Source organism: Lissotriton vulgaris, chromosome 2_1 (genome assembly GCF_964263255.1).
Source record: "Lissotriton vulgaris chromosome 2_1, aLisVul1.2, whole genome shotgun sequence".
Taxonomy (NCBI): Eukaryota; Metazoa; Chordata; class Amphibia; order Caudata; family Salamandridae; genus Lissotriton; species Lissotriton vulgaris.
The window spans coordinates 956,254,583-956,281,760 of NC_141687.1; the positions used below are offsets into that span (position 1 = coordinate 956,254,583).

The following is a 27,178-nucleotide window of genomic DNA, read 5'->3' on the forward strand; positions in this document are numbered from 1 at the left end:
TTCCTCGGAAATTATTTTGGGGACCTTTGGAGAACTCCTTTTTATCTCCCCCCTCCTTCTTCTGGGGGCCGCCCTGTCCGGCTTTTTGAGAATCCCATCCAGTCCCCTTTGAGGACACCCGGGTACTTGCCCAGATGTCCGCCTCCTCTGCAAGCTTCCGGGGATTGGTCAGCTTGCTGTCCACCAGGTGTTGGCACAGCTCGGGAAAACATTTCTCGAGCAGGTGCTCTTTCAAAAATAGATTATACAGCCCCTCATAATCCTTCACCTCACTGCCCTTGACCCAACCCTCTAAGGACTTTCTGGCGTAGTCAAGGAAGTCCACCCAGTTCTGGGTGCTTAATTTGTGGCTCCCCCTGAACTTCTGATGGTACCTTTCTGGGGTAAGCCCAAACTTCCTTAACAACGCCAGCTTCAAGGTGGGGTAGTTGGTTTGTTCCTCTGGTTCCAGGGCCAGCAAGGTGTCCCGACCAGCAGGAGGCATGTATTTATACAAACCACCCCCCCAGTGCTTTTCCTGCACCCCATGGGCTCTTAGGGAGACCTCATAAGCAGCCAGCCACTTAGCTATGTCATCCCCCTGACTGAAGCTAGCTGTAAGGTCTTTCGGCAAATAGTGTCTGGACTCCCTGGCTGTCTCTCTTGTCTCGCTGCCACCATTCATTTCAGGAGAGGACCCCCGTTGCAGGCTTCTGAGTTATAATTCCTTCATCCTGAACTCATGGGCCATCCTCCTCTCCTCCTTCTCCTGCTCCAACTTAGCCAACTCCCATCTCAACTGTCTTTTCTCCCTCCTATCAGTGAGCTCGGCTTCAGTTAAGCTTCCCCCAGAGGCGCTACTGCCCCTTCTGGAGTAGGACACTGTCCTGGGAGTAAGTTTTCCCCCTCAGAGTGGAATAACCCATCTATCTCCACCACTGTGTCCTGGTCTACCCCTTCATCATCCTCCTTCCTTTCTTGGTGTGCCTCCACCCAAGCCCTGAGACTGGTCTGGAGCTCCCCCTTCCTGGCACGATGCTTGAAAAATACCCCCATTTGCTGGCAGAACTCTTTCAGCTGAGCCACAGAATAGACCTCTAGGTTTTCCAAGGCAAACTCCATTTTGAGATAGGCAAACCTAGATTACACACACCAGAAATTTTAGAGTTGCAAGGGCAACCTAAAGCTACCTCCACCCACCACCAGGAACAAATTTAGAAAAATAAAAAGACAAATTAGGAGGGCCGCAAGGAGAAAACTCCTGGTGTAGGTTTAGTGTATTACGTTGAATTACTAATGAGTAGCTGCAACCAAGTCGGGATCCCACCGCTAGGCACCAATCTGTTGGAACCTGGGATGTCAGGTCACCTAGGGTAGCCTGGCCTAAGGGTAAGACATGCAATTCTAGAGGCACAGTGTGAAGGTTGCAAACCACCCAATAGTAAATCCACGCAATAGCACACAAAAATAACACTACACCAAAATATGGAAAAATACGAACTGATTTATAAAAATATATCACTTTGCTCTTTTGTGTTAGAAATACAGTTTAGTATTCTACAGCTTGTTTTGAGAATAAATGATATTACTTTTCAGATTACCAAATCAATTCATTACTTGCATCAACAGTTCACTTCAATACATTTTCAACTTCAGTAGGTATCACAATAGACCTATGTTCTACAATTTAATGACATTACAGTTCAATAAAGAGGGGGAAGCAGAACAGTTGCACACTGAAGAATTCCTCTTTAACTTCCTCCACGTATACCCCTCTGTTCCACACACTTTACAGTAAAGAGGGTACAACTACTGAGCAATTGACTAGAGTGGGGACGATCTATAACCTCAGTTACGCTAGGGACACCCTGGCAAGATCAAAACGAGGTAGGTTTCTTCCAGGCAGTCAATCCCAAAGATGGCACCCTGTAGGATGGCTAGGATCACTCCTCTGACACCTTTTTACCAGGCTCTTTAGATTCCTGTCGACCTAAAATCCTTGATGACAAACTGTGAGGGTTCTGGAAATCCCCTCCTGTATCAGAGACTCTATGCTGGCAGAACAGGCTCCCTGCCCTCTGATTTCCCACACCCCCACTCTCCTTACTTCGATGAGGGTCCCCTTGTCACGCTGAACAGGAATGCTGGAGGAAGGGGCGGGGGGGGGCAAAAGGAGCAAAGGAAGAGCTTCTGTTGGGCGGCTCGCTTTCCCTGCCGATCCCCTCCGTCCAGCCACGCTCCCTCAACACAGCGCTGGGCGAAGGGCTCCTGTAGCAGTAAGGGACGAGGGCGCTTCTCGTCTACTCCGTTAAAGAGAAGCTTCTCCGCCTCCCGTCGGGTCTTTACCAAGGGGTCCGCCGGCCTCCCACTGGGCCTGCGCGTCTCCTAGACGCTTTCCGCTTCGTGACTCAGGCCGCCTGTACACCGAGGCGACTCGCCTCTGAGACACACTTCTTTCTCGGCCCCGCCTCCCGCAGGCCTCGCCTCCCGCAGGCCTGCGCGTCACTGGATCCGCTTCCTCAGACACGGAGCGAGGCAGCGCGGGCGCGAGGGACTAGTGTTCCCGCTTGGCGCCGCCCTGTCACCGCTCCTATGCCCGCAGTCTCTCCTCTCACCTGGCTCCACAGAAGGCACTGTCCAGAGCGGAACGCTCACCTCCCAGGCCACGAAGGCTCGGCAGACACTCGTCTCCCCCTCACAGCTTCGAGGGAATACCGGAAACTACACCTTGCCCGGGTCCGCTTCCTCCACAACGCTGGTAGGTGAAGCTCTGCCACAGGGAAAATAGGGAAGTCTCCCAGCAAGAGCGTCCTGACAGGGGTCAATGGGGCTAAGGTTTAGAGGGGGCTTCCACCACAATCAGACCGATCCTTTCAGCAGAAGAAGGTGGTTGGGAGGGATTGGTCAGGGGTTGAAGGGGGAACTTCTCCCTGTAGTGGCTGTCTGTCACAAGGACAAACTAACTGCTCCCAGTGCGTCCTCCTCCTCTCACCACTGCCTCACTCCTCCACTCTCTGGTCAACACAAAATGGCTTCCCGACCCCTGCCCTTATATAGACAACCCACACAGGGTCCAGTAGGGTCCAGAAAGTTCTGGAAGGCCTAAGGTTATCCTATGGGGCAGTCTAGAATGTGGCAGTTGGAAACAGTTAGGGCCCTCCATTTTGTGAATACAGCAATTTCCTGACAGAACAGGCCTCTAGGCCTGAGGTGAAAAACTATGAGGGGAAAAAGAACACCTATCCCCTTGGCCAACACCTAGAAAAAGTCAATGGACAAAAATTATTAAGGGTATGAGGGGCAAAAAGGGGACAAAATAAATAATAGTTTGGAGGGACTACGCAAAAAAAACCAGACAGGTCTAACACTGTCCATCAAATTGTTTTTTGTAATTTTCTCCCTGAGTGTACTGGGGTAGCTCAGACGTGGGTCCCAGAGCCTCCACACCACTGGAGTCAAGCTAGCCGGGCTGATGAGAGGTGTTACCTCGAAACCGGTCCGGTCCTCGGATGCTTGATTCCGGTCTGGGAAAGATATGGCTGTGTAGTTCGGACTGGACTGTTCCCATGGGGCACAGGGTCAGAGCTGATTTGCATAAAGCCATTATCTAACCCAGGGTGGTGTGGAGTGCAAAAAAACGATGGATTTAGGCCCAGATCATTGTACTGGGGTGAATGTAAGACATTGATCTACATTCTGTCCATCAAATTGTTTTTTTTAAAACCTTCAGCAGCTCTTTTGCCTTTATCTGAATCCAGGTAAAGCTTGTTGCTTCAACGTACACAATCTTCAATTGACCTTTTATTGCCTATACAAGCCTCTCCAAATTTTCCAGTGCAGCTGTTGGATTATGGGGCAGACCAGTAGGATTCAGAAGAGGATGATGCGTTTCGAGCAGCTCGTAGTCCATCAAGCTCCTCATTAAGTGCCAGGACATACATTAATAACAAGACTGACTATTATTCAGAGCCACATTTCCATTCGCAGTCTGAAAATCTGACTGCACAGATGTCTTTATCACTCATTTCAAATTTGCAGCACATGCTGGATGACTATTACCTCCGATTCCCTCCTTCAGAGCCAGTTTCTTTGGTTCCTTAAACAACTGTTCCTCCACCTTCTTCACTCATTGCGCCACCCCCTCCTACTTCTCCGGTGGCATGTACTGCTCATATTATAGAGGACACTTTTGAGAAAGTGCCATCTTTCTTGTATGGTATGCCCCCACTTTTTGCTGAATTGCTGATGTACCTTGTGTGCCCTGGGCTCCTGCCGATCAGGTGCCCAGGGACTGTGTTCCTTCCCTAAAACTGTGACCAGGGACGACCTCTAAGGACTGCAGCACTTATTGTGCCACCCTTAGGGGCCCTGTACCCTGGCACACACACACTGCCTTTGCAGACAGGATCTTGGTGCAGAACAAAACAGTCTCGACATGACACACATCCCTGGGTGCCATGCCCACAACACACTGCCCTGGCATACCTCAGTCACTCCTCTAGCTGGGTGCCGTATGCCAGTGTTGTGGGTACAGGTGCATGGGCCCTGTATACCTAGAGTACCCAGGTCCATTCCTAGGCACTGTAAGTGCAGTTGTGCCATTAGGAGTATATGGGGCTGGGAGGTCATCATCACGAACTCCACAGCACCATGATGGCTTCACTGAAGACTGAGAAGTTTGGTATTAAACTTCTCAGCACATTAAACTCACACTGATGCCAGTGTGGGATTTAGTGTACAATGCACGACAGAGGGCAACTTAGAGTTGCCCCATGAAACTAAGCCACGACCTGCGTTCTTACTGAGGCTGCCACCCAGCTGGCATGTTGCTGGCCCCCTGGGTAGAGAGCCATCCGCTCTCAAGGGCCTGCAACAATGCACATCCTGGGGCGAGGTGCTAGGCCTCCGCCTCCAGGATTGGCAGGGGGAGTTTCAAAAGCATGACGCTTTTGTGAGCTTCGCCAGGCCACTTGCTGTACTCCGCAACTGGCCCACACCGGTTCTGACCCCCACTCTGGCGGGAACACAGGCGGGAAAACTTAAGTGAGGAAAGGAGGTGTGCCAGCCTCTGCCAAACCCACCCCTCAAACGGGGGAGGTGAGATGAAGCACAACCCCGGGCTCTCGCCATCTTGAGGATGGGGAGTCCTACCCAATTAGAGACAGGCTCCTGCCCCCCTCCTATAGGAGAGTGGCCGGATAGGGGGTGTACTCACTCCAGGGAAGGGACCCATTGGTCCCTGAACTTCCGATACCTGTAACGCCTCAAAAGTTAGTATTTAGGGGCACCCTGAACCTTCCTTCCTCAGATCCCGAAACAAGAAGAACAAGAAGAAGAAAGAAGACCTTCTGTCAGCTGCTAACAAGAGGACAACACCAACTGACTTGGCCCCAGCCGTACAGGCCTGTCAACCCTCGAACCTGCTCCTGCTAAATCCCAGCGTCTCCTGTGGTCAGCAACCTCGAAAACCCTGGAGGACCTGACTGCCTAGCTCATTTAAAGACTGGGACTCCCACGAGCAGTGGTTCTGCTCAAACAGCAACACCTGGTGCCAGCCAGGAACTGTGAATCCAGCACACTCTGCACTCGTCAAGCCCGGCCTGAGTGAACTAAGACCATGAGGACGTCCCCCCATCGACTAACCACGAATCCAGCACCCAAGGACCCTCCTCGACGCTCCGGACTATGCCTGCAGCCTCACAATCAAGGACCCCTCCAACCGCGACCAGCTGAGGTAAGATTTCCCAACACCAAAAGACACCGCTGCACCCGGCGCCTCACAGCCCTGGTGCCCAACTCCTGGGTGGCTACCGAACCTACAGTTCCCCAACTTACCTCTCGAAGTGGTGGTCGCACCTGAAGAATCTCCGTCCCAAGCCTGCAGCCTTTGTTCAACTTTCAGCTTTCCCAGTGAAATACATTAATTGCCCAACAGCCCAAAAGCACCCTGCACCCAGCCACCAGAGTGCCACTGGAAGTGTAGCATCTGATCTGACCCTGGGAGACCCCTGAGTCTTACCCCAGAACCTTAACTCTGCCAGTCGAGTACTTACCCAAAGACCGGTAACTTGTTTTTCTCCATAGGGTAACATTGGTTGGTTTTCACTTGGAAATTCTTCTGTCGAGTTTTGCAACTTTCTAGAATATGTTGTACAGTTGCACTCAAAGAATTGTTCTACATTAATTCAAAGACTTTTGTTTCGGGTCAGGCGCTAGGTCTGTTGCACGGTGCCCGCCGTGCCTAAATAATGACAGTGCTATGTGGGAAGAGGAGCAACCTCTTCACAGGAGGCCTGCGCACTTCTTTAGAATGAAACCACTATGGTTTTTCTTCTTGTGTAAGCAGCATTCAATCAAATCATTAAATCCATTAGGCTGATGTGCAGTTGTGAATCACAGTATTTATTTATATTTTTTCACATGTTCCTTGTACTTTTTCTTCGTGAAAATAATAGTACGTTAAATAAACTTCACTTATTTCATATTGCCCAATGCATTTCGGGTCAACAGGGTATGACCCTTCATCAGGGGCCTGTGAATAGCAAAAAACAGGACCTTAGCATTTATATTGATTAACATAAAAATAAGACTCGTTTGTAGTCATACTGAGCGTAAAAAAACATGATAAACAGTGGATAATGCGATGTTATATGAATAAAAAAATCACAGTTAGTGCTATATCGTAATCCAAACATAACGTGCTAAAACAAGATTCAACCGATAAACAAGAAATGAAATCAGTGCGTAGCGTACTCCATATTCATGCAACATATGTAGCTGTTGAGTTAGCTCTCGTTTAATGTAACGTTCGGTTACATGAGTTAGAATATGTAGGTCTAAAGAGATGGCAGGTTAAATAACGTGATGCCAGATTATAAATGAGTCACAGACGTCTAGGTGAAATATCTCAGGCCACTTACTAGTATAAGAGAAAGGAAGAATTTTCGTCTCGGACCACGTTGTTCTTATGTCGAATAGCTTGGTTCGTAATGAAAGCCGTTTGGCGTGTGGGTGTTGACTTAGAGAGTACGTGATCACGTGATAACCAGGAAGTAAAGTCTTTTACGAGTAGGTGAATAATATATAATCCGACAAATCTATAGTTAAATCCATCTCATAAGTGACGATGGGGGACCGAGGTAGAAAAAGTGATTTGTTGTTTTAATGTTATATCAAGATAAACGAAAAAATGGTCATGTGATGTAGGTCATGTGATCAAAGTTTCAGAGCGTAATGAGATGAAAGTTTTGCAACTTTGAAATATTCCATAAAAATCGTATAATCAACACAAACAAAATTACTCACCTGTTACCAGGAGATATCCTAGTGCTGAATCTTTGTGCCCAGCACTGACCCTAAAAAGTCATTACAACTGTGATTTTCCGATAACCTGATTTCCTCCCATAGGATAACATTGCCTGGTTTTTGCCAGAAATTCTTTGAAGTGTCGATTTTCAAAACATACAAATATTCCTTAAAAATAGCCCGAGTAACAAAAACGATTTCTTTTAACTGTTTACAGGAAATGCAGCAGGGCTGAATCCAGGATAAAGCCCTGAGTTAGAAAAACATTTGTAAAGTGGTTTTATTGCATTTACTTAAAACTTCCCATTGAGCTCAATGTTATAATTGAGTTTAACTTGTGCTGTATATTGCAACAACTGTATCTATTGCATTTAAAAGTCAACTGCTATTTGAAAGTATTCAATTGCAACATCTCATTCTGAGAAAGTGTTTTTATACCTACTTTTGGTTCTAAAATAAAACAACCATATATTTTTATATACAAAACTGGTCTAGAGTTCAGTTCTTGAGAGTGTGAGACCATTTGCTGACTGAGTGTGTACAACAAATGCTTTACACTGTCATTTGATACCGCCTTACTGCTCGACAAAGCTACCACTTTAAAGAGTAAGGTTATAAGTAACTTTAGCCTCTGCCAAAACTCTGGAGACTGTGCACACTGTACCTTACTTTGGAACAGTATATACAGAGCCACTTTCTTACAACACTCCTTCAACTGATGAGGACAGAGCAGGGAAGTTAGACAATAGATCCCTACTTACTGAATGGGGCAATTACCAAATTCAGACACCGCCGCCTGCCTCTCCTACTCCTGTGGAATCTCCGCCTCTGGATATAGGTGGATTTCATGTCCTCATGTACAGAGCTGCCAAGAGACTTCATCTCCCTATGGTTTCAAAGGATGAGGATTGTTTTTCATATGGTATCAAGAGTCAACCACAAAAACAGGTGCCGGCGATTCCTATAATAGAATTCATCTGGCAGGAGGGTCTGAAGGTCATGAAAACCCCTGCCTCCATTTCTGCGGTCGTGCAGCGCTTGGATAAAAAATACAAGGCACCAGACAATTCGGCAGCCTGTTTAATTGGTCAACCGAAGCAGGATCAGTTATTTTGAAGGCGGCTCAGTGTTGTGCCTGGTATCCCTCTTCTACATTCTCGGCTCCTCCTGATCGGGAGGGTAGACGTCTTGATGCAATCGTCAAAAAAATGTTAACCATGGAGCAACTACGGTCCGTGCGGCTAATTCCCTTGCCATTCTAGGCCGCTATGATCAGACAAATGTGGTCGGACATTTCTTCTATCGATCTGTTGCCTGAAGACTCAAAGACCGAAGCTTTAAAGATTTTCCAGGAGGGGGAGAAGATCTAACGAGATCATTGATTGCACAGTGGATGTCTCTTCCACAGGTTTTCGTCAATTAGCAGGTGCAGCAGTTCTCCGAAGGAAGTGTTGGTTAAGAGCTACCGCTTTTCGGCAAGAGGTAGAAACAAAAATGATTGATATGCCTTTCTAAACGGAGAATCACTTTTTGGACAGCACATAGATGATGCCCTCCAAACAATTAAAAAAGATACTAACACCGTTCGTGCTCTGGGCACTTTACAATTGAAAAAGCAGCATTTTCATGGAGCGAGGGGTCATGGTTCCTCCTATTCCTTTTCGAGGAGGTTACAATCAGAACAGACAGTAGCAGGGACAACAAAGTTACTATTCTTCAAAGCAACAGCAAAAATATCGTCAACCTCCGGCTGCCTCCTATAAGCAATACAGAGGAAAATCTTCCTACAGAGGCAGAGATTCTTCAAAAAAGCAGTGACAGCCGCCGCCTGCCTACCACTCTGCCCAACTTCCCAGCCAAAGTTGGAGGACGAATCTTCTATTTCTTCCCAAACTGGTCTGCCATCACTACATATCAATGGGTTTTGGACATAGTGTCCAGAGGACACACCCTGGAATTTGGAAAAATTTCCCCCAAATCCTCCTCTCAGAGGAGGTCCTCCTGCACATCTGAAGGAACTCTTATGCCAAATCAAAGTCATGTTACAACAAGCATTTACAATGCAATGGTTTCGCCTTTGGAAAAGTTAGAGCTATTGGCATTGTAAATGACAAAATTTGTATTTATGTGTTGGTTTTGAAAACAGATAAATAAATGGCATTGTCATTTACATTGCCATTAGCTTAATCTCTGCAGTCACTCTGCAGTCCCTCGCACTCCCTCGCACTCCCTAGTCACTCTGCACTCCCTAGCCCTCCCTAGTCACTCTACACTCCCTAGCACTCTGCACTCCCTAGCACTCTGCACTCCCTAGCACTCTGCACTCCCTAGCACTCTGCACTCCCTAGCACTCTGCACTCCCTAGCACTCTGCACTCCCTAGCACTCTGCACTCCCTAGCACTCTGCACTCCCTAGCACTCCCTAGTCACTCTGCACTCCCTAGTCACTCTGCACTCCCTAGTCACTCTGCACTCCCTAGTCACTCTGCACTCCCTAGCCACTCCAACAGGGAATATGAACCTGCAAAGAGGCAACAATCCTGGTTTTTAACACAGTGGAGCCGTGTGACTTGGTGAAATTTGGCAAATACTTAAGCCTGCTACAAGTATAATTTAAGGACATTAATAATACTGATCACTGCTCCAATTAAAATCACCAAAACAGTGAATTTTAACGTTTTATATGGCAGGTTTAATCCACTTGGATAGATCTTTAAAATGTTTTCATTAGCCGCTCTCTGAGCCCATGATTTGAGAACTATCTGCTATATAATTCCCAGTCCGTATGCACTGTTGTGCACACGTAAATTAATTTGCACAGTAATTAGCTGATATTAAGCCACAGGTATTATTCATGATTCCCAAATTCTCATGACATTGATTTAAAATCTGTCCAAAACTGCTATATATTACTTACATTACCTATGCTTGCGATTAAAACAATATGCACATGTACTGTTTGCACAGCTAAGGTATTTTGCATAGCAATTATCTGGTTTCTAGCCATAGGTATGTTCACGATTTTGACATTTTTATGACATTACTTAAATTTGGCATATAAAAGGTAGTTTTGTCTGGTTAACTTAGAATCTATCTGCCCTCGGAGTTATATCTACTTGGCTGAGCTGCAGTTATCTACCCTGACCAGCGCACTGGCCAACTGAGAGAAGCCATTCAACAGTGAAACGCTGCTCGTCAGCCAGACCCTGAAAGTCGCATAACAATGAAGAACTAGGTTACCAGTTGTCTCCACACCAAACCCTGGGAGAGAGGGACCACCTCTATAATTGATGCCTGATGGGGAGAAGAGAGAGCTCAAGAAGCCGCGTGGAGGGAACGGCTCCCAAACACCAGTGGGCCCGGGATGCTCTTCTTTCTCTAGTCACGTGACTAACGTGTGTTTCAACACTTTGCAATGTTATTTTCCTTCTCACGCGTACCTAATATCTACCCAATGATCCATCACATGACGGAGTGATAGCCACGATCACAAGCCGCCACTTTCTCCCATCTTAGGTGACATCATTCACTCCCCACTGAACTGAAGTGTAGGCATGAGATTTTAAACAGCTGTTCAACTGCACACCACTCAGCTACTGCACATACAAAATAAAGATCATTCTCTGTTACTAAAGACATAAAACTGGGCTCGTTTTCGGTCGCGTTGGACAGGCCACTAGCTATCTTCTACCCGTGGGATAGTGATGTCATACTGTGAGCCTCTCAGGACTCAATAAACAAATGTGGGCACGGTGGAGTCCCCCCTCCTGGGGACTCAGGAAGACCAATGGCAGGAAGAGCCTCTCTGGCTCGGGTTGGAGTCCCCCTCCTGGGGACTCGAAATGCACAGAAATGCCCCCTTTCGCTGGAGTCCCTCTCGGGGGACTCGAGATGCCGCCAATGCCCCTTGAGCCTCCTGGCTCGAAAAGAAGATGCCACCCGACGCGTCGGAGCGGCCCTCTGCCAACTGGGGCCGCTCGGCGAACAAATAGGAACTGCCCCCAGAGCCTTGCACAGTCACGGAGCCCCCACTAGCCCTCCTTCACTTACCGGGCGGTTCGTGGGGGACTCCGGTCCTTTCTCCTGTGTGGCGGTAGCGCTTTGCGGGGCTCTCTCAGCACATGAGAGCCCCGCCTTCACAATGCTCCCGGCCCGCTACCTGTTCCCCCGGTCCCCCATCTCGGGACCGGGCCGTCAATGGCTCGCGCTGTTTGTTTCTTTTTCCCGGCGGCAGCGAGCAGCCAATCGGTGCGCGGCGGCAGGCGGGACTTCCCTCCAAATGCGGAAGTCCCGCCCCGCGTCAGGCACCGTAGTGCCTGGCTTCCTGTTTTGCGGCGCTCGGGCCGCGGCGGTGATTCTCGGGCATTTAAGAGGGGTGGACACCCTCGAGACCAAAAGTAAACAGTGAAGCGAGGTGGGCACTCGCAAAGGGCGCCATAATCGGGGTGGCACCCGTCAATTAAGAATAAAGTGCAACGAAGCACTCGGGGGTACCAAATTACTGCAAACCCCGGAATCCAATCACCACACGGCAACAGTGGTGACGCTGCGCCGCACGGGCCAATCCCGTCGCGGCGTTTGGTGAGGGGGCTCGGCTCTCCCGTCCAATCGGAGAGCAGCGGGCTCGTTTTCGGTCGCGTTGGTACCGGCAAGGTACGGGGCCCTTCGTCGGGGTTTACTGATCCCGGGTTGCGGTGGTGAAGCTGCACACAGGTTATTTTAGTGCGCTCTGCTCGGGGAAGGCTCACAAACCTTCAGTCTGCACCAAACACGTGTCGATGGATTCGGGGGCGTTCCCGGCGTCGCGTGACGTCGGCAAAAGCCAAAGAATCTCGGGAACGCCCCCGTGTCTGGTCCGGCATTGATGGACAGGCCCCTCGTCCAATGGCTAGGCTCCATTTATGGAGCTAGCCAATGGGACGGGGGGGCGTGTTCCAGAGTGCTTACTGTACTCAATAGATTTCTCTGGAGGAGGAGCCTAACGGCTCCGCCCCCCAGCGAAACCTAAAAAGGAGTGATCAAAGTGGTTCCAAAATTACAAAAGGGTGCAGGTTTCTATTCTAGATTCTTCCTCACCAAGAAAAAAAATCAGGGGATTGGTGCCCATCCTGGACCTTTGTTCCCTCAACAAATTTCTCAAAAAGCAATCATTTTGAATGTTGTCTCTCCAAGAAGTGCTTCAGTTTCCGTCTCAAGGAGGTTACATGACAACACTGGATCTTCAAGATGCCTATCTTCATGTCCCCATCCTACCCAGACACAGAAAATTGCTGCGCTTCAGAGTGGCTGGCAGAGACTTCCAATTCAAAGTTCTCCCCTTAGGCCTCCACTCTGCGCCCGAGTGTTCACCAAGGTTTTGGCACCGGTGGCAGCACATCTTCGTCAAGTGAGCGTCCACATTGTTCCCTACCTAGATGACTGCCTTATCAAGGCGCAGTACAAAAGGGGGTGGTTATGGACGGAGCATCTGAAACAATCAAACACTCACACCCAGTCAAAAGATCTGGGTTTAACCCATCACCGTTCTTTAGCCCACTCTGCCACCCCAGTTCAGACATGGCTATATGCAAATCAGTCTGACCCTGTGCCTCATGGGAACAGTCCAGCCCGAACTGCCAAGCCATGTTTTCCCTGGACCGGAAACAAGCTTCCAAGGACCGGTTTCTGGCATTCCAGCCGTCTTCAGCCCGGCTTGCTTGAATCCAGTGGCAAAGTGAGCAAGGGACTCACGTCTGAGCATACCCTGCCACACTTATGGCGCTCAAAAGCAGTACAAAAGGGGGTGGTGATGGACGGAGCATCTGAATCAATCAAACACTCACACCCAGTCAAAAGATTCAGCAGTTTGGGCTGGACTGTTCCCATGAGGCACAGGGTCAGACTGATTTGCACCGCTTTTGGCCGCCATAAGTGTGGCAGGGTATGCCACCGGTGCTCAGACGTGAGTCCCTTGCTCACTTTGCCACTGGGTAGCACCTTGAACTGGTAATGCTTGTTCTGTATAGTGAACCGGAGGTATTTCCTGTGTGCCTGATGTATAGGTATATGGAAATACGCATCCTTCCGATCCAGAGTTGCCAGGAAATCCCCCTGGCTGAGCAATGGCAGCACCTGCTGCAGAGTCAGCATGTGGAAATGTTCTGAAAGAATGTATGGGTTTAAGGGTCTCAGATCCAGAATGCTTCTGAGAGACCCGTCCTTCTTTGGGACCAAGAAATAGAGAGAGTACACCCCTGTTCCGTGCTCCTCTAGAGGCACCAGTTCTATGGCCCCCCCTTTTTGCAGCATGCTGGCCACTTCTTGCTGTAATAAGGTTAAGTGCTCTGCGGACATAGGATGGTGTCTTGGTGGTATGTCGGGTGGAGTGGATGTCAGTTCTAAACAATACCCGTACTGGATAAGTTGCCTCACCCACCTGTCTGTGTTAATGCCTTCCCAGACTGGCAGGAACTGCTGAAGTCCCCCCCCCGACCGGTGTTATATGGTCCGGGGGCAGTGACAAGACGTCACTGTTTGGTATTTGCCGAGGACCTGGTGTTATATCCACGTCCTCTGCCTTTGGTGCTGTTACCATGGTATCCACCTCTATTGTTTTTGTTAAAGGTGGTCTGTGCACCACCTTTATTGTATTTGCCGAGATGTTTGCCCCCTTGACGGCCCTCTACCACCTGAGCGACGAAAATAACCCCCTCTGAACTGTTGAGACTGCAAGGCCCCCATAGACTTAGCCGTCTCGGTGTCCTTCTTGATCTTTTCAAGAATCGTGTCAACGTCAGGCCAAAACAGGAAATCTGGGTTAACGGGGTGGTTGAGCAAACTTGTTTTTATTTCTGGCTTAATTCCTGAAATTCGTAACCATGCCTGCCTTCTGAGCATCACACTAGTGTTAATGGCCCTGGCTGCAGTGTCTGCTGAATCTGGGGCACACTTGATAGAAGCATTGGATATCAGTTTCCCTTCCTGAATCAACATTTCCGCCCCATCTCTATATGCATCAGGCAAGTGTTGCAACAATTGCTCTAGTGTATCATAGTGAGCCCTATCGTATCTAGCCAGTAGAGCTTGTGTATTGGCTATTCTCCAAATATTCGCTGCCTGCGCAGCAACCCTTTTCCCAGAGGCGTCTAATACTTTAGATTCTTTGTCTGGGGAGGAGTATCACCACTTGTTTGTGAGTTCGCCCTCTTCCGGGCATTGGAGACCACCAAAGAGTCCAATGGCAATTGACCCCTTATATACGTAGGGTCCACAGGAGCAGGTCTGTATTTCTTTTCAATACGTGGGTTCACCACCCTTGCTCTGGTTGTGTCCTTGAAGATGTCATTGGCGTGCTTAAGGACACCCTTCAGCATCAGCAGCGTCTTCACTGATCTGTCAGACGTAGAGAAGGTATCAAACAGAAAGTCCTCCTCAACTGGGTCTGCATGCATGACCACATCATGGTTCAACGCTGCCCTTTCAATTAGAGCGTTGAACGCCACAGTATCCTCTGCGGGGGCTGTTTTTACTTGGTAACACTGGGTGTCCGCCGTGCCTTGATCGTCGAGCACATCCTGCGAGTCATCCTGATTAGAGTCATCAGGATAGTTGAACTGCTCGTCATTTTGGTCATCCCCCCCACCATCTTCAGTGCGTGTGGGGGAATGTGTAAAAGCTTGTCCATAAGGCCTTACGGACTCGAAAAGAACTGGCGAGGAAGCAGAGTCTCTTTTCCTTTTAAGTGGAATTTGATAGGATTCCATTGGCTCCTTAGGCAAGATCTTCCGTTTGAAAAGGGTGAGTCTTCTGGTTGCAGAGTCCATGTACAACTTCTTTGAGCTTTCAGAAGAAGGTTGACTGGAACAGACGCCTTCAGGAGTGGCGGTCGGCCCCTCAAGTGTTAACATCATTTTCCCAGGGTCGGTGCCCTGTGCCGGCTTAGACGTTTTAGGTCTTGCTGTCGGAGGCCGTCCAAAAACTATAGGTGGAGGCCCGATGGCTGTTTGACTTTTTTCACGGCCATCGCCAACGTCGAGCCAGTCATTGCTCTGGGATTCCCAAAATCGATCTTCGGGTTGGCACCCGTTTGTGACCCCGAAGGGGCAATGACACTCCGAACCTTCTTAGGATCCGATGGAACGAGGCTTTGCGAAATGAATACTGGTTTGACCAGTTTCGGTTTTGATTTGTCTTTAGTCATTTTCGTTTTCGAAGGCGTACCCACCGAAGGCTCTGAAATATTCTTAGCCGGGCCAGGTTGCGGGGCTGTAGAATGAGTATAAAGATCTTGGCTAAGGCCTTCCGCCGATGCTTCGACCTGAGCCTTTGACAAGACAGTGTCACTTTCGACCCCCGAAGCTTCAGTTGGGTCTTGCTCATTGCTGGAGCCGCCCTCTGCGGCTCCAATGGCAATACCGTCGTCTCTTACCTCGACAGCTTCATCGACTTCGATGTTCTCATCGTCTACCTCATCTCCGTAGTAAGATTCTTGACAGGAGGCTGGGTCGGAGAAGTGCTCCGGTTCCTCCTCTTGGACGCCCTCGTCGTCCCCAGCCTCGAAGATATCATCCACATCCGACGCTCTCCGTGCCGGTAGTCTCGCCTCACGTCGAAGAGCGAGCGCCTCTTCCGACCTGAATTTTGAACAGGCCAATCAACTCTCCTCGTCGTGGTCTGGAGACAGACATCTGTTGCACACAGGGTGCACGTCTGAGAGAGGGTACTTCTCGTTACAGACTGGGCAACGTTTAAACGGGGCCTCGAATTCCATCGTCGATGTCAATCTTCGATCAGGCCTAAAAAGCTGGGAGCACACGTGCTCAAGTATCCGGGAAACCGGATAAGTTAACTCAGAAACGAACGAAGTACAATACCGACGCTTAAAGAGGCTCCAGCGCCTTGAGACCCTATGGGTATGTAGCGCGCTATATAAATCTTTTGACTTGACTTGACTTGACTTCTGGCCTGAAGAAAACAAGTTTTTCCAATAGGTTCCGAACGAGAGTCAAGGGCTCCTCCTTATCCCCTCTTCTCTTTAACCTCTATCTTCGACCCCTCCTTTTTTCTCTGAGGCAGTGGGACGTCACCGTTTTTAACTACGCGGACGAGCTGCAACTCATCTTTCCTCTCAATTCCCCCTCTGCTATTCCTAATTTCCAGGCAGCTATGTCCCACATCCTCCAGTGGATGTGTCAAAACCAGCTCAAACTGAACCCCGGAAAGACGGAGCTCCTTCTTCCTGGCAGGAGCTTTACCCACTGGGGTCCGCACTTTTGGCCGGCAGAACTTGGCCTCACCCCCACCCCCGTGGCCTCGGTAAAGAGTCTCGGGGTCACTATTGACTCTGGCCTTTCTCTCGGGCCCCAAGTGGGGACGGTGGTCTCCTCCTGCATGTTCCAGCTGCGCAGGATCAGGAAGGTGGCCTATCTCCTCACTCCTGAAGCCCTTCTGCAAGTTATCATGGCCCTCGTCGTCTCCCGCTTAGATTTTTTGAACTCTATTTACCACGGTCTGCCTAAAACATCTCTCTCCAGACTACAATCTGTTCAAAATCAAGCAGCGAGACTGGCCCTTGGGATTCCGAAATGGCAATCCGCCAAACCCCTTCTCTCTAAACTGCATTGGCTCCCTGTCATCTCGAGGGCAGCCTTAAAGATTTAAAGGTAAGGCAGCCGATCTTAATCTGGCTCCTGTCCCGTCTTTCTGAAATTCTTCATCAGGCCCTACTGCCCTTCACGGAACCTGAGATCTTCCCACCTTCACTTCCTGTCCATCCCCCCTATCAAACTCTGCAGATCTGGAGGCCGGAGATTTGCATTCCTGGCCCCTAAACTTTGGAACTCCTTTCCCCTCTCTCTCAAAACCTCTAACTCTCTCTTTCTTTTCCGTAAATCCCTAAAAACATGGCTTTTCCCTCAATCCAGCTAAGTCCCTCTGGTCCTTCTGCATCCAACCAGCGCCAGGAAGCCCACGGTGTCAGTGCGCTTTACAAGTTCCCCTTACAATACAATTACAATACAATACACATCCGAACCCACAAGGCAGAGATGGCTTGCATGGGCGGCTGCCGTACCGTCGAGAATGCACCAGCCCGGTAACCTGGGGGCCACTGGGGATGACATCAGCCATCTCTGCCTTGTGGAATATCAGCCAAGGATTGAGGGGGGCGCCTGCCTGCAGGGGCTCATCTGCGGGCCCCTTGACTCCAGCAGAACATTGCACTACCTTAATGGACTAATCTGGCACAGCAACTCCCAGAACTCATTGCGCAGAGAAACAGCCCATCCAAGGGCGCGCTATCGTGAGAAATTAGGAGCAGCTGTGACCAGATTGTGCTCTTCGCCCACCACAGCCCATGAAGAAGATTTATTTCGAAACGCGTCAGCAGTGGAGTAGGAGCTGTGAAAGGAACGCAGGCCGACGGCCCCTGTACCTGTAATAAAGAGTTATGCTTGCAACTCTCTGCTGGTATTCGAGTGATTCTCAAACTTCGATGCAAGTGTGAGCTATATATATATATATATATATATATATATATATATATATATTGCTATTGTAGGTACCGTGGGATTCCCACTTTGTAAATGTAAATGTACAGGAATTTATATAGCGCAAATCACTGAGCGGTTTCTAAGCGCTTGCTTAGGGAACCCGTCCTGATATTCCCCTGTGAGATAACCCCGGCAGGGTATCCGCAAGGTGAAAGCCAGGCATCCCGCCGCGAGGGGCCGTTGTGGAGATTAAGCAAGCTATTGCCCAGGGTCGCAGAGTGTGAACCCGTGAATCGAGTAGGCACCGGAGCGAGAATTGTCGAGTCCATGGACATTTTAGGACTCAAGACCCCGCCGAGCCGGGAATTGAACCCTGGTCCCGGGGTGACCTCTGCTTCCAGGTCTGCCTCCTCTAACCAGTGAGCCACACTTCTCCACTTTGATGACGGGGAATGATTCAAGCATGTGAATCCATGAAAGCCACCCCAATACTGGAGAACATGCTTTCCCCTAATGTTTAGAGGTGCTTTTATTCTCTATTCCATTGTGTAGGAAAGTAGGATTTGTTTTCATGGTCACCTCCACACTTTTTGCTGGTGTCATCTTATTTTACTGACCAGTCTGACTGGGATCCTGTTAATTAGGACTCCAGTTTCTGTGCTTCTTCCTTAAATTAAACATGGTGAGTACTTAGGGACACTCCTGATTGGCTAGTGGTGTACCCTTGTAAGTACCTAGTATATGGTACTAAGGTACCCAGTGAACAGGTACACCAGGGGTCTCCCATGGCTGAAGGATGCATTATGCCACCCAGGAGAGACCACTCAAATTATGACTACAGACCTGCTATTGCAGCCTTTGTAAGCTGGTGCTAGCATCACTTACGAAAGATATAGGTTCCCCTATATCTGAGGTCACCGCGTAAACTGCGTAACACCTGTAAGACACCCCTAAGGCAGGGTGCTGGTTCGAACTGTGGGGTTGCCCCTGCATGAGCAGGACACCCCTACAACCCTCAGAGTATATTCTCCCAGCTGTAAGTGCATCAGCATGGCCGTGTATGGAAATGCACCATTACGCAATGGCTCTCTCTAAACTGGCTGTAATGAACCCTGTTGTGTTTGGTATCAAACATGTTGGAATCATACTCCTGAACGGTATGATTCCATACACTGTAAAGCTGCTCCGGGAGGCCCTCAGCGCTCCAGGTACCAATCTTCTAGGCCTGGAAGAAACTATGGCTGCTGCCGACCAGACACACGATTCCGCCCTCTTGCTGCAGAGCCAAGCTCGAGCAGGAGAAGGCAGGACAATAGGTTTCCTGTCACACAGTAAGGTGTGACTACCACCCAGACAGGACTTAAGTGTATTGGGGCAGGGTAGGGGCGCTTGCCAGCATCACTAGACTGCTTTGAAGGGCACATTTGAAGCCCTACTTGCACACTCCAGTTGAAACCAGTTCAGGGAGCTGTTGGCTTCCGCCCTGGCACAAAACTGGACAAAGAACGATGGCACCACACTATTAGCCAATTTACCGGTGTTCTGGAACATGGTGTTGCCCGTGTCCCTAGAAGGCTGCCCGACATGGCCGCATTTAAAGGAAATAGGGCTCTATAGCGGTCTGTCTGGGCTAGAGGACTTCTGTGAGTACATCAGTGTTCACCTCCATAATAGGCATTTGGAGGTCAAAGAACTCAACTACCTTTGCGTCACCAGTGTGAAGAAGGCACTTTCTTCAGTAGCAGTACCAGGAGGACAGACCAGTCCAGTACCTGAACAAGCATCCAGTCCACCAGCATCTTGTAGCCCTTCATACCAGTTGTCCTCAGTGTATGGTTGAGCAACTAATCTCATTCATAATAGCAATCTTTGATAAACAGGAACACATTTGTAATAATCTGGGCCCTTTTTGAAGGGCAAGATGATGGGTTGCTGGAAAACTGCAGCCAGAGAAAGCAGGAATAGCGTTGATCAGTGTTGAAGTGGAGTCAGCGCAGGGTAAGAGAACAGTATAGGCTGTCAATTGCCATCAAGAGGAGTAGACATTGGAATGCTCAATGCTCTGAAGGCCGTCGGCGTTTGTGGCACCAGGACAGCCTGGGACCTAAAATGGTCCCAGACGTTACAACTGGCACAGAGGGCAGATTTGGCAGTAGAGTCCGGTCGGATGTCCTTGTGGTTCCTTGGAGTCCAAAGGCACGTCAGAGAGAGACGGCTGCAGGTCATATAGGCGCAACATGACATCATGGTATTGCTGAAAGTTGAGGCAGTGTCGCCAAACGCCCCAAAAAGTCAGGTTGGCCTGGGGCAATCAACAGAATCATGTCCAAAGGAGAGAGATTTCAGCAACAAGACCTAGAAGTACATTTAATATGTCACCCTTTCCAGGAATCCAAGTGTGACATGAAGGGGTGTGAGGAAGTGGCTATATATATACTGGACCAAAGTAAGGTACAGTGTGTATAGAGGCAACAGAGGCCATAAACCTCAGAGGTATTACAGAGGTTAAAGTCAGGTCGGACCTTACTCTCTAAAGTGTTAGCTTGGTCGAGCAGTAAGGCAGTACCAGAGGACAGTGTAAGGCATTTGTTGTACACACTCAGTCAGCAAAAGGTTTCACACACTCAAGGACTGTACTCCAGGCCAATTGTTTTTATATCAAAAGATATAGTTTTATTTTTAGAACCAACAGGTATCAAAATATACTTTTCTCAATATGAGAGGTCTCAGATGAGTACCTTGCAGAAAGGCAATAAACTTGGTAAACACAATAGGTACAGGGGTTGCAGTAGGCAACACAATTCTAAACACAATTTAGCATTGAGCTCAATGGGTTCTTCTACATGAATGCAGCTGGTTACTTTATCGATTACTTTTGTAATCCCAGGACTGGATCCTAGATTCAGTCTTGGGGTCTAAGCTGAAAAAAGTTTAGCAAAAACGATGTGGCTAGTGCACTGATTTTTAAGAAATATAAAGCTATTTTAAAAGTTCACACTTGGAAACTTTTCAATGAAAATCTGGCAATGTTATCCAATAGGAGAAAATTCAGGTTACAGGTAATATACGTTCTCATTACTTTTGTAATCCAGGACTGGGCTCCTAGGTCCAGCACTTGGGTCTCTACGCAAAACAGGTAAGATATTATGTTTCAGTAGTTGGTACGATTTTCAAGAAATATTTAAAGTTTTCAAAAGTAGACACTTTGAAGAAATTTCATAGAAAAGCAGATAATTGATTCCTATGGAGAAAATTCAGGTTACTAGTAAACCCGGTAAGGATTACTGTTGCGGTTCAGTACTGGGCTACAAGGTACAGTACTGGCTTCTCTCCTGATCGCAGGTGAGTACTTCGGAATTCGTTATTCGGCTGATTTTATATGAATATTTTAAACTTTCAAAACTTCACACTTAGAAGATTTTTTGGGTCAAACAAGTCAATGTTATTTCATTTTGGAATTTTGTAAAGCGCTTGGTAACGCACACCGGCGTGTCCCCGCGCTGATCATAAGGCAGGAAAGGGAGTCATCGGTTTTCAGGTGAGTACTCGACTGGTGAAGTTAAGGTTCTGGGCATAGACCCAGGGGTCCCCCAGGGTCAGTTAGGTACAGTTGGTACACAGGGGTGGCCGGGTGCAGAGGTAGTTGGGCCCAATGTTATCCAATGAGAAGCAGGGGGCCTTCGGTTAGTGGCTGCTGGCCAGCAGGCCACGCGGCTGTGGGAGCTGGGCTCCTGGTCACTTGCTCAGGGCAAATGGGTAAGTAGGATAGGGTACAGGTTGCACTGCCAGGGCAACTCGGGCGGCTGGGTGGAAGGTGCTTTTGCGATGTCGGGCACTCATTGTTATTCAATGAGGATCTTGAAAAGGGAACAAAGGCAGCAGGCTCGGGGACGGAGGATCTTCTGGAGCGACCAACACTTAGAGGTGTAAGTTGGGATCTTGAGGATAGGGAGGCACCCAGGAATTGGGCACAGGGGGCCATGGGGCGCCAGGTGCAGGGGTGTCTTGAGGTCGATAAATCTTACCCCTGCTGGTCGCGGTCGGAGGGGTCCCTTGTTCCGAGGATGCAGGCGTCGTCGGGGTCTTCGAGGAGGGGCCTTGGGCACTGGATTATAAGTCAGAATCGCCAGGGGTACGTCCTCAGGGTCTTGATTCACTCCGGCACAGGCCAGACTTGACGGGTGCAGAGTGTGCAGGGATCGCGGTCCGGGCTGATGCCAGGGCTTGTTACTTGCTTTGAGCAGTACCACTGCTCGTGGGAGACCCAGGGTGTCAGTCACAAGGCAGTCAGGTCCTCCGGGGTTTTTGAGGTTGCTGATCACTGGAGACGCCGGGGTTTAGCAGGAGCAGGTTTGAGGGTCAACAGGCCGATAGAGCTGGGGCCAAATCAGTTGGTGTCTTCCTCTTTTCAGCAGCTGCATGGCAGGCCTTTGTTCTTGTTCTTCTTTCTTGTTTTGGAATCTGGAGCTGTGGAAGAAGGTTCAGGGTGCCCCTGAATACTAAATTTAGGGGCGGTTACAGGTCGGGCAAGGGCAGGAACCAATGGGTCCTTGTCCTGGGGTGGGTACACCCCCTGCCTGCTCCTCTCCTGTGGGAGGGGCGCAGGAGCCTAGCTGTGATTGGGCAGTGCACCCCATCTTCAAGATGGCCGGAGTCCGGGGTCGTGCATCACCTCGCCTCTCCCACCTGAGGAGTGGAGTTGGCACAGGCTGGCACACCCCCCTTTCTGACGGAGGGTTTCCCGTCAGCCTTCCTGCCAGAGTGGGGGTCAGAACTGGTGGGGGCCAGTTGCTGAGTACAGCAAGTGGTCTGGAGAAGCTCACAAAGGCAGAATGCCTTTGAAGCTTCCCCTGCCCATCCTGGGGGAGGAGGCTTGGTACCTCGTCCCAGGATGTGCATTGTTGCAGGCCCAGGAGAGCGGGAGCTATCCACCCAGGGGTCCAGCAACATGTCTGCTGTGTGGCAGCCTAGGCAGCCTCTCAGACAAGACGTGAATTGTAGGTTAGGTTTGAGGGGGCATCTCTAAGATACCCTCTGTAGTGTATTTTACATTAAATCCCACACTGGCATCAGTGTGGGTTTAATGTGCTGAGAAGTTTGATATCAAACTTGTCGGCCTTCAGTGTAGCCATTATGGTGCTGTGGAGTTCGTAATGACAACCTCCCAGCACCATATACTCTTAATGGCACCACTGCACTTACAGTGCCCAGGAATGGCCCTGGGTACTGTAGGCCACAGGGCTCATGCACCGGTGCCCACATCACTGGCATAGGCCACCCAGCTAAAGGGGCTGCTGATGTATGCCAGGGCGGTGGGATTGTGGGCATGGCACACAGGGATGTGTGCCATGTCGACTCTGTTTACTTCTGCACCAGGACACTCAGCCTGCAAGGGCAGTGTGTGTGTGTGTCAGGGTACAGGGCCCCTAAGGGTAGCACAATAAGTGCTGCAGCCCTCAGGGGTCTTCTCTGGTCACAATGCCTTGGGTACCTAGGGTACCATTTACTAGGGGGTTACATGTGGCCAGAGATGCCAATTGGGTTTAAGCTTTGTCCAGTTTTTAGGGAAGGAACACAGGCCCTGGGTACCTGATTGGCATCGAAGCAGGGCACACCAAGGAAAAGTGCATCAGGTATCAGGCAAAAAAGTGTGGGGGGGGGTACTGCAACAGAAACTCACTTTCTCACAAGGTGGCAGAGACCTACTTGGGCTTCTTGCACTTCTTTTTGGGCTTTCCCGAGGACTTCAACAGTGAAAATGATTTGCTGCGGGAAAGATTTTCGGAATGGGACCTTTACATTGGCTGGCCACGATGGATTTTGCCAGTGTTTGGGGGCATTCAGCTTAAATCCACAATCACAAATGCCCTTGGTTATCATCAAGGTGCAAACACTAAAGGCAAGGAGTCGTGGTCCGACCCCAAGCACAAAAGACAAATCTGGTGGGGTTCTATCACAAACATTTGCTTGTAACAGTCCCTTCAATTTTGGTACATTGTAGTTTTAGGGGACCCCACTGCCCCTTGCACATTGGAATTTTCAGGCAAATTCCATAGTAGTTTGTAAAATTTTGCCTAGTGAGAGACCAGAGTTAGATCTGAAACTATGTCTGGTGGCGCCGACAGAAAGGAATACAGTCCGCTTGGATGGTGCTTATATATGGCTCTGCATGTCACTTGCAGAGCAGAACGATGATGGTGAGGAGTGGTATGACACCACCTACAGGGCAACAGGGGTTCTGCTTGCAAGTTTGCAGATCCTGTGAGTGTACTTTAATGTGAGGAATCTGCAGTAAGCAGAATTTATAAGAAACATCAGAAAAGTGATCCTCTAAACCAATATATACTTGCAATAACTGACTGACTGGAGACTTGCTATCAGTGGACCATAAAGATTACAAATTATCATGATGGCTGAAACCTGGTTAGAGCCACCCCATTGTAGTCTGTGTTTATTCAAGGGCCCACAAGTTTTACCTGCATTGTTTGAAGGGGTCATATCAGATGAACTCTGATGATTACAGAATATCAATATACACAGCAGATTGCAGAAATGCTTAATCTCCCCTCGCCATTTGAGAGACTCGCTGAGTTTCCCTTGTCGCTTACAACCGTCACATTTCGCCATCTGCAGGATGAAAACAAAGGACACTTCTTAAAAAAGATGATCAGGTAGAATTTGAGGTGCAAACATTTGCAAGTTACAGAACAACCATATTACAGGAATAAAATACACTTACCTTAGCCACCTTATTCAAACAAAGCAATAACGAATTAACAATGAATAAAGTTAACAAGCACTGGAGTTGCCAATAGGTTTCGCATTTGGAAAGTTGGAGCAATTGGTTTTGTAAATGACATTTTATATTTATATATTGTTATTGACAATGCCAATAACGATATATAAATATAAAATGTCATTTACAAAACCAATAGCTCCAACTTTCCGAATGCGAAACCTATTGGCAAAGCCAGTGCTTGTTTTTTCTTTCCATCTGTTTTGGGGGGGGCAACACTCCACTGCCATAGCGGAGGAGCTGCCACTGCACAAAGTATGTTCTTTTGGTAGCATCACCAAAGGAACATCAGGGGCCTTATTTATGAAGGCCTTGTGCCGCCGGTGCGTCACTTTTAAAATGGGAAAAAGTGACGCACCGGTGGCGCAATGCCTTCATAAATAAGGCCCCAGGTTTCCCTGGTTTAAAGATACCCAAACTGACCCAGAGTCCCATGCTTTAAGCAGTGGGGAGTGTAAGCAAAATGTGTATACCAGCTCAACACAAGGATTGATAGATGAAGAGGGCAGACACAAAACCAAACTATGTATATGTTTGTGCATTGTTTATTCATAATTTTTGTGTAATTTTTTATATTCAAATAGACTGGTCAAACAACTAATACTATACCAAGGCCCGAACCAAAAGGGATTCAGCCCACCATGACCTCTTGGAGTTTAGCAACCAAAAAAAAAACATCACTTTCGAACTCCCGTTTCTAAAGATATAGAGGACGGGGGAGGGAGCCATATTGTTTTATCTCTTCTTGGTAGATTTTGATCCATTACAAAAAAAAATGTTTTGGCTGTCAAAATGGCTCAATGGATGTTGAATGTCTCCTGAAATTGAGAACCATAGCTTGTGATTCTCTATAAAAATACACTGGCACATTTATTATGTTGCCTTTATATTTATCAAAGCCAGTGTGAAACAAAAATAAAAACCATAACATTCCTACTCATTGATATGGCTTTGCTGACTAATATAGAAACGGAAACGTAAGTGTGCGTTATGGCCATTTTGTTACTAAATGCAATGGTTACTACATTACTGGATTATTAAACACGGCAGTGTGTTATTGATAAATGGTAATTATTCTTAATGTTAATACATTTCATCAGTCTAAGGGTTTTCTTTCATTGGGCACCGCAGACATTCGTCATACAATAAAAAGACTGATTTTCACCCAATCAAATATTCTACTCACAAATTACAAAATTGACTATGAATACCTACGAAGTGCATCATGAACATGATTACAGCTAGAGGGCGAACACCCGAGTCTTACCTATATTAGCTCTGCCTCATACCGTCTGTAAGTGGTAAGCAGGAAAAACGTAAGCTTGCTATAGTTTCATTTTTTACATTACAGAATATTTCAGACAGTATGCGCATGCGTTTAAACATAAACAACCGATTCTTGCACAAAGCAAAGCATACTTGCCATCATGCATGAAATCACCAGTCTTATTGGCCTACTGTTATTTTTCAGTGACTATATGTAAGCGTCTTGGTCTGATACATAGCTATAGTGGAATATTTCATTTGCATAAATGTGTGTCTATTTGCTAGTTTGGTAACTTCGTTTCTAAATCTCTTTTGTCATCGGGGGTTGACAGTAAAACAAAAGAAAGGAACATGTTTCTATGTGCCTCCTGGATGTGTCTGTCCTGAATGATGGCGCTCCCCTGCACTTTGCACGCACATTTACTGGAAAGGTATGGCCCCGTACATCCACACGCCGCTTGCATCTTGAAACCCGTAATTTTATATTCCTGAATATTTAAACAGGATGTTTGATATCTCATATCAGGACTTGATAACGTTTGCCTTCTTTAAATAGCTTCTGCAGGCTTTGCAGCAAGCCTCACATTTAGAATTCGACACCGTATACCCTCTCATGATATGAGCCCGTGGCTGCTGTACTGGCATTCTTCAGCAGCCATGATGTGTTTCTTTCTATCTGTATTTGTGCTCTCCCACTGTGGCGTCGTTCCCGTCTATCTCAGGATAGGTTTTTTTTTTTTTTTAACGAAGCATCTATGGACCTGGACCCGAGTAACCACAGAAGACGTGGGGCTGGCTTGTCCCCGTGGTCAACATCTGATCAGGTTTCTGGGACGTCACAGGGCGAGTGTGGCCTCCCGCAGGCGGTGTGCCTTCTGCACGCATCCCGGCATACATTGTTACTCCAAAGCGCTGCCTTGCAGCACATTTCACAGCGCACCTCCCCCACCCTCACACGCAGAGGCTGAGTGGAAAATCTATATGTGTCAGGCATGCAGCTAGGGGAAGACAAAGGCGCCCAGTTAATTACCCATCATTTACTGCTGCTGAGGAGAACAGATGGTAGCGGGCGATATGTAAATGGCAAGGGGCAATGATTATTCGATTTTTTTAGATTAATCGTCGGTGACAATAAAAGCGATTGCAGCCTGCGCCATGCCCACCCCAGACAGAGAAAGAGAGGGAGCGATAAAGAGGAAGAGAGGGAGGAAGAGAACACGAAAGGGAAGAATAAGATCGAGAAACAGATCGAGCTAGACAGTCGCGCTGAGAGTAGAGAGAGAAAAAGAGTGAAAAAAAGCGGGAGAGCAAATGGAAGAGACACAGGACCGAAAAAGCGAGGCATAGAGAGAAAGAGACGACG

General features: G+C 48.4%; 1 protein-coding gene across 9 annotated transcripts in view; it reads right to left on the minus strand.

Moving 5' to 3' along the window:
• The window catches only part of ZMYM4 (zinc finger MYM-type containing 4), a 1,284,131-nt gene that overhangs the window by 585,214 nt on the left and 671,739 nt on the right, over window positions 1-27,178 (minus strand). For all 9 annotated transcript variants that reach the window (XM_086956525.1, XM_086956522.1, XM_086956517.1 and 6 more), the window contains one exon: window positions 24,230-24,380. In XM_086956525.1, coding sequence (XP_086812651.1) covers window positions 24,230-24,380 — 151 coding nt within the window. The remainder of the gene's footprint in view (window positions 1-24,229; window positions 24,381-27,178) is intronic.